Raw genomic sequence first — 7933 nt, 5'->3', positions numbered from 1 at the left:
CCCCACCACCACGTGCCCCACTCCCCACCGCACCCGCCAGGAGCTGCGTGAGGCGCTGTCTCAGTTTGTCGCACTCCAGCTCGCGCTTGCGCAGGTCATGGCTGGTCTGCAAGTGGCGCTCCTTCAGGAGAGCGTTCAGGTGGCGGGTCTCCTCCTTAAGCAGCCTGCAGGAGTCCTGCAGCTCAGCCACCTCCTGCAGCGCCACCTGCTTCTGGTCGCGGGACTCCTGCAGCTTGCGCTCGTATTCCTCTCGCAGCTCCTGCAGCCCTGATACGCTCGCCTGCCCACGATAAGGATAAGATAACAATGAGGTCATGAATACTGGGATAACAACGAGGTCATGAATACTGGGATAACAACGAGGTCATGAACACTGGGATAACAACGAGGTCATGAGCGCAGGTATAACAAGGCGCTAATGAGGACTGGAAAAACATGGGATGTAATAACAGAGGTAACCTGGAGGTGATAAGGATAGGGATAACCTGGGAGGTGATAAGGAAAGGGATAACCTGGGAGGTGATAAGGAAAGGGATAACCTAGGAGGTGATATGAATAGAGATAACCTAGGAGGTGATATGAATAGAGATAACCTGGGAGGTGATATGAATAGAGATAACCTTCCTGGGAAGTGATATGAATAGAGATAACCTGGGAGGTGATATGAATAGAGATAACCTGGGAGGTGATATGAATAGAGATAACCTGGGAGGTGATAAGGATAGGGAAAACACGGGAGGTGATAAGGACCTGCACTACAGGTCACCTGCAGTTTGGTGTTGGCGTTGGAGTCACGCTTGTGCTGCTCCTGCAGAGCACAGCTGTCACGCAAACTTGCCCTGTATAGCTGCACCACCTCCCAACATCTACAACAACAATAACAACAGCAAAAATAAACCAGCAATCAATCAATTATTATTAGTAACAATCCATCAAGAAAGAATCATTAATGATCTATCAGAAACCATTAATCCAGTTCTAACAGAAACATTTCATCACTGCCATCTTCAAAAATACTGCTACGTATAAAAATATAATAAAAAGATTGTCAGCAAACATTCCTTGGATATATTTACCCTACAATAACCAAGCAAATTCTTGACAAGAACTTACCTGTTGACAAGGCACACAAGGTCGAGTTGCAGGAGATTGCCTCGATGGCTGCCTCCAGTGAAGGCAGTAGCAAGGGCATCATAAGTCTTATCTCCAGCACTGCTGCTGTAGTTGTTGTTCACTGCTGTAGTAAGGTTCAAATTTCCTATGCCAAGAGCTTGCAGTTCCTAGGGTTGAAAAAATGAAATTATGACTACTCACATAAATGAGGACATTTAGAAAAAATAAATACTTATTCAAACAAGCAAAAATTAAAAGATACCATTTACTAGTTTGTATTTTGTTTTATTTGAGTTTGTGCATACATTTAAAAAAATGTCCTGCATTTGAAAATTTCAATTTGAAAAATAAGATTGTCAAAGCAAGATGTAGGTAGTAATTCAACAGTGCCATTGAGTTTATAACTGCTCCACCATTGCTTAATAAGATACATAACATAGATGGGATTATGTTGCTGTCAAGTTCATCAACTTAATAAACCAATTATAATAACAATCAAAAACTTACTTGTGATAAATAGACAACTGCACTTTCAAAGTTCTCCAATGAACAAAAATAAAGTTGTCCATCAGCACGTTTTTCAGCAGTAGATGAGCTGCTAGAAAGCTTGTTGCCATCAGACACACTTTTTAATCTGGCACTTCTATAGTCACTCAGCAGTTTTCCAATTTGTATAGGCAATTTGTAAGTGCAGGTAACATCCATTGCACACTAATCTGGCTGGACTTCACTGCTGCCACTGACTGGCAAATCTGGAATGAGAAGATGACGTGTGAATATTTTGGGCAAATCAGCATTCATGGAAAACAAAAGAAAATCTTGGACCACATCATGCATAAGTAGGTGGAAGACACCTGGTAATTAACATCTTGTTGACAATTGAATAATATTTGTCTTTTGTTAGTGTTGATTAGCTTACGCAAGCTCTCATTATTATCATAGGAACCATCAGCATCATGTTTTATCATGATTTCTACATGAATAAACAATATTTCTTATTTCTATCACAGCCTCAATGGTTTGATGACAAGCAGAGCATCATGGCCACACATCATGCCCATAAATTGCATGTAATGATCAGGATTAAAGACAATGCATGTGTTTCAGTAGCACTGAACTGTGGTGAGGAAAACCTCAGAGAAAGAGATTATACTAATCCCAATGCTTGGTCAACACATCAAATAATTCTAAATTGAAAAATTGGACAGAAGCTCCTTGCAAATGAGACTAAAATGCCCAAGCTTGCAGTCAATTTTACCCATTTGAGTGCCATTTCCCATGTAGAAAATTGGGCAGAGGTCATCCATGAACTGGACAAAAAAAGCTCATGAATCAGGCAAATTTAACCTGTTCCAATAGCCTTTTGAAATTTCTTCAGAGATAAATAAGAAAAATTACCTATCTTTACCTGCCATTTCCTAAAATCACATATGAAACAATAGTTTTTACCAACAATTCTAGGAAACTCTTGCCCAATATTCCAAATTAGACCCATTCAAATGGCCCTTGGACTAATTTCTCTGGTATAAATATGAAAAAATTATGCATTCAGGCAATTTTTAAAATGTTATCTTCAAAAATCACCTGTGGACTATGGTCAGAAAGATGGGCCAGGTGCATGGGAATTTATATTGTCATTTTATCAATCTGTGTGGTGTGCAGTACTATGCCAGTAAAAAAATGTGCCATGCTCCTAAAATGGTTTAAATATGGATTTAAACCATTATGAAAGTTTTACTATATTGATATGAAATTGTCATATCCATACCTACATTACCATATTATTGATGTGACATTACTGTATCCATGGACATGCCATTGAGCATTAACAACAACCTTGTTCACTGCAAGCTACATTTCAGCAGCCATATAGCATTTCTTCTGTATCTGTAGGCTTACAGGATGGCTTGTAATTTCACACCATTTTAAATGGGTCAAGTGAATTCACTATAACAAAGAAAGATTGTAAAAAAACATACCTGAAACAGAAAGGAATATTTTAGTGACAACTATCATATCTTTTGGAGAAATAAATCATAGTTTAGGTCAACTACTTTTCATTCAAAGTTGCCCGGTGTATAATTCTATCTACAACATTCTATGCACAATTTTGTAATGACCAATGATACATAAATCAATTTTTTGGTAAGTGAAATTTTTTCACTGGGCAAGGTAAATGTAATCAAAATTTTTGGCTGTTAATTGATATTTTTCTCAAATTTGCTAACCAAGGTTCTACTGTAAATGCATTTTTAATGGTGTTTCTTATTACCCATCTTGCAGAAATGGCCGGCATTTTTTTGGAATGCGATAGTCAAATTCCGTCAATCACATTTTTAAGCCAACACCTGGTTGCAAATTTTATGCAAGTAAAATTTTTTTATACGGCAAATATTTTTTTTTTGCTACAGACCTTAGCAGAAGTACTTTTCCAAAATCTCACTTTTTTCAGGGATTTTTTAGAGGTAGTAAATGTATGATTGCTATATGCTACATAAATAGTAAAAATGTTCAACTTTACACCACTATTTTTAGTTTTGCAATATTTAGATTAGTTTATCTGCTACAAAATTTCTACAAAATGCGGAATGACTGTCCCAATTAACCCTGCCCATCTCTTATTACCCAGTTTGATGGTATTATTTTTTATCTACCTCTACCACTTTTTTGAACCAAAAATTTTAGTTAAGATAAAAAGGATAAAAATAGGAGTGATTAAAGTTACAATTGAAAGAATCAAGAATGAAGGTTTCAATACTTTAAGACTTCAATTTGGCTAAATATTAATTCATTAGCAATTTGTCTCAAGTCAAACACAACAAATTAACATTTATGAATTAATAACAAATCACGCCACCAATAAAAGTTGAACATGGAGCACAGCAAAGCTACTTGGCACTGCAGCAGCAAAATCTCATACGTGTGCACTCAGTGAAAGCCAACAAGCAAGCGCCTTTTTTCAAATTATGGTTAACAATGTCAATGCCGGAAGTAGGGTAAACGCGGTATATTCCGACATTGTAGGTAATTCCGTCACCTCTCCAGTTTTTCCTTTATATTAAGCTTTGTTTTAGTTCCATGCATTTGTTGATGGTTGAAATGGTGACGTCATGCATTTGCGAGTCAAAATACTGCCAAAACACTAGGTCTTGGCCATCTAGTGGGAAAATATTGAGATCCAAAGAGAGACAATGCATGCCACGTGGTTAGATCATCGAAAAATGTGTCAAATTTGATAGTTGACATGGCTCTACCAAATAGTGAATAACTGTTTTTATAGGAAGAATATTATGGTTTGAGACTTTTAATCTGACGCAATACGACTCACCACGTGTCGAATATTGCCACACAAAGTGACGGAATATAGGGATTTGGTAGGTTTCCATTCTAAAGGCTTTTTAATAAATATGGCAACATTTTGTGACGTTTCATCGTTGCTGACGCGTAGTGAAGTGTTTTGAGAGTCATGTGAAGGCAACAGAATTTACGTAACGCATACAATTTTTTTTAATAGTTTTTTATTTCTCGATGCGTCCTTAATGTGTCGGAATATACCGCGTTTACCCTACTATGTTGCAACTGTAATATTACGGTAGTATGCAATTACTGTAGTACTATGGTTACAGTATTTGCTGTATGTACCTATTGCAGTACCGTAAAATGGGGTAACTTAGACCACTTTCTTTTTTATAAATGATGCCATTTTTTTACTAGCTAAATTAAACTTGAATTGAAACATGCAAAATACAGGTCTATACTCTAGCTTCACTCACCATAAATTGCTGGCTCCTGCCTCTCATAGTCTTTATGTAATCTCAAAAAAGTGATGGTCTTTGTTACCCCAGCTCCTGGGGTAACTTAGACTGGGTGGTAAAATAAATTATATTTTTTGGTAAAATAACTCCAAATAACTCCAGGTTTTGGTGCATTGTAGTAGAACTCTTCAAGTTACATATGCAAATGACAAACTTGAGGAAAGTGTCATAGTTTGCAAATGGGGGGCGCCGCCCCATAATGAGGGAAATGTGACTACCTAATGGCAGCCCTGATGGGGTAATATTGACTGCCTTGGAAATTAAGTTAAAATTACCATATATATGACTCTTATAGTCTGAAACATAAAGAAAAAACATAAAAAGGCTATCAAACATAAAATATGTTATATATGGTAATTTTACATTAACTTCCAAGCCGGTCTATGTTACCCCGTCAGGGCTGACATTAGGTGGTCTAAGTTACCCCATTTGGGGATGGCGCCCCCCATTTGCAAACTATGACACTTTCCTAAAATTTGTCATTTGCATATGTAACAAGGACTACTACACACAGGACATGCATAGCCTATGTCCAGCCTCTGCTAGCAGAGGCGATCGCCTACACTATGAAAATGCTGGTGTTTTAGTGGCATCAACAAATGATATGCCCATAATTGTTTCATACAATAGTATTACAATGTGTGTAGTAGTCCTTGGTCAGAACCATAGACTTTTTGCCAGTTTTGAAGTTCAAAATTTTGTACTAAGCAAAGTAGGTATCATTTTCCTGCCTTCATACACTGATAAAAAAAATATTTAAATGGAGTCAGTATACATTTACTCATAACATTCCGGCAAAAATTCTATTGCTCTGATAAATATAATGCCTTTGGATTCAACTCTTAAACACTCTTTAAATACATTTAAAATTTTCTATTATTAAATCTTTGCAAACGGGTAAAAAATATACTTAAATTCTAGGTTCTGAAAACTTTTACAAAAAGAAAGGATAATTCTAAAAGAAATGAGCTAATGGAAATTTTTGGAGGAGTAAACAGCTCAGGAANTACTCTGACAGGCTTTAAATAATAGCTTTTTTTCGTGGGTCACATTTTTAATTTTTTTACCTATTAGATATGCAAACTTTTCAAATCTTTCTATTGTGTTATGTAGCCTCAGTATTAGGCCTTTAATGCCCATTGACAAAATTTTTCTATGTCAAATAGTTTTTGAGTTGTGGGGGTTCTTGTTGAAAAAACGAAAAGTGGTCTAAGTTACCCCGCCGGTCTAAGTTACCCCATTTTAAGGTAGTTTCATGAAATTTTGAAATAGAAGCAAAATTTCCATTCTTATGTATAAATGATATTATTAAAATACCTATCAAATCCATTCCTTGTTCTTCAATTAGGGATGTTGAGTGACAATTTTACCTTCCTTCCTAGGATGCTCATTTTTACTGGCTACAGCCCAGCAGTAGAATTAAATTAAATCTAAAAAAATACATTCAAATTAATTAAAAAAATGAATTTATTTATTTAATACACCAAATTATACATGCTGCAGAATTAAATTATATTAAAAAAATTTTAATTAAGAATTTTATTCAAAATTTTAAAATTAAAATCAATTTTTATTTAGGAATTAAATTTAATTATTTAATAGAATTAATACACCTCATGGTTAATGCCTAAGCGCTCAATGATTTATGTAATACATAAAAATACAATAATTGCCCTTTCTAAATAACAATCATTTTGTGTGGTACGGTTATCAAAAACTTTGTTGGTATTACCATTAGGTATTAAAATTGCATGTTTTTTTGTTTAAGTTGATATAATTTTCATAATTTTAGAACATATTCATTGCAAAAATTGTCAGTTACAGATAAAAAAACCCATGAAATGAATGTAATCAAGGGAGGCATTGTTAACACAGTATTGGACTTCAAACCACAGGTTGCACAGGAGATATCAAAAGCATGGCAGTTTCTGATAAGCTCAGAGAGTCAGACTGCTCAGTGTATCAATTGTTACTGCAGTGGAAGCCTGGCCCTGGAATGTGTAGTACCGTAAAATGGGGTAACTTAGACCGGCGGGGTAACTTAGACCACTTTTCGTTTTTTCTACAAAAACCCCCACAACTCAAAAACTATTTGAAATAGAAAACATTTGTCAATGGGCATTAAAGGCCTAATACTGAGGCTACATAACACAATAGAAAGATTTACAAAATTTGCATATCTAATAGGTTAAAAAATTAAAAATGTGACCCATGAAAAAAAGCTATTATTTAAAGTCTGTCAGAGTACCCCCTCCAATTTTTTTTAGTTTTTGGTTAAATAACTCCAGGTTTTGATGCATTGTAGTAGAACTATTCTAGTTACATATGCAAATGACAAATTTTAGGAAAGTGTCATAGTTTGCAAATGGGGGGCGCCGCCCCCAAATGGGGTAACTTAGACCACCTAATGTCAGCCCTGATGGCATTTTTAGCGCGATTTTTGGGTCGGAAAAAAATCGGTTTTCCGATGCCGACCGCCAAAAATGGATTTCAGATTCGTAATCTACACCCCAAAAAACATAATTAAAAAAAAAAACACCCTTTTTTTTGGATGTAGTTAATCTGCAATAATACCGCTATTTAGTATTAAATTATGCAATGATTAGGTCATAGGCCTAACCTATTTTTTATTTCAAATAATTTCATTATGTAAAGTCATAGATCAATGTCTTTTAAGAACGTACGGTACAATGAAATAATGCATTATGTAGAGCAACTTAGTTGAACTTACTAAGTCTAGGACTACCGGTACGGCGGTACCTGACTAGGTCTATCCGCCGTCACTCGTCAGTCGTCACTGTCCATTCGGATTTCAATACGATCATACGATAACGATGCACCGACCGCAACTCCAGCCGGACATCCTAAAATGTGAACACGAAATGATCCGCCAAACTAAGTTCTCTCACATCAATCCGCTACTACGGAAAACAAAAACCCCCTAGAGTTGAGAACTGCACTAGCAATTGTTGGCTTTCTATCAATTGTCTACATTTTGCTGCATT

General features: G+C 36.0%; 1 protein-coding gene across 1 annotated transcript in view; it reads right to left on the bottom strand.

The window, feature by feature from the left end:
* Nucleotides 1-7718, bottom strand: part of LOC108669420 — a 16800-nt gene extending 9082 nt beyond the window's left edge. Inside the window, exons 1-5 of the mRNA XM_047884327.1 lie at nucleotides 7689-7718; nucleotides 1621-1865; nucleotides 1114-1280; nucleotides 767-866; nucleotides 22-280 (exon numbers count right to left, since the gene is read on the bottom strand). Of these exons, the coding sequence (XP_047740283.1) occupies nucleotides 22-280; nucleotides 767-866; nucleotides 1114-1280; nucleotides 1621-1818 (724 nt within the window). The 5' untranslated portion in view covers nucleotides 1819-1865; nucleotides 7689-7718. The remainder of the gene's footprint in view (nucleotides 1-21; nucleotides 281-766; nucleotides 867-1113; nucleotides 1281-1620; nucleotides 1866-7688) is intronic.
* Nucleotides 7719-7933: the final 215 nt, after the last annotated feature.

This window comes from Hyalella azteca, unplaced genomic scaffold, assembly GCF_000764305.2.
Source record: "Hyalella azteca isolate HAZT.00-mixed unplaced genomic scaffold, Hazt_2.0.2 contig15186, whole genome shotgun sequence".
Taxonomy (NCBI): Eukaryota; Metazoa; Arthropoda; class Malacostraca; order Amphipoda; family Hyalellidae; genus Hyalella; species Hyalella azteca.
This window is presented reverse-complemented; position numbering and strand designations above follow the sequence as displayed.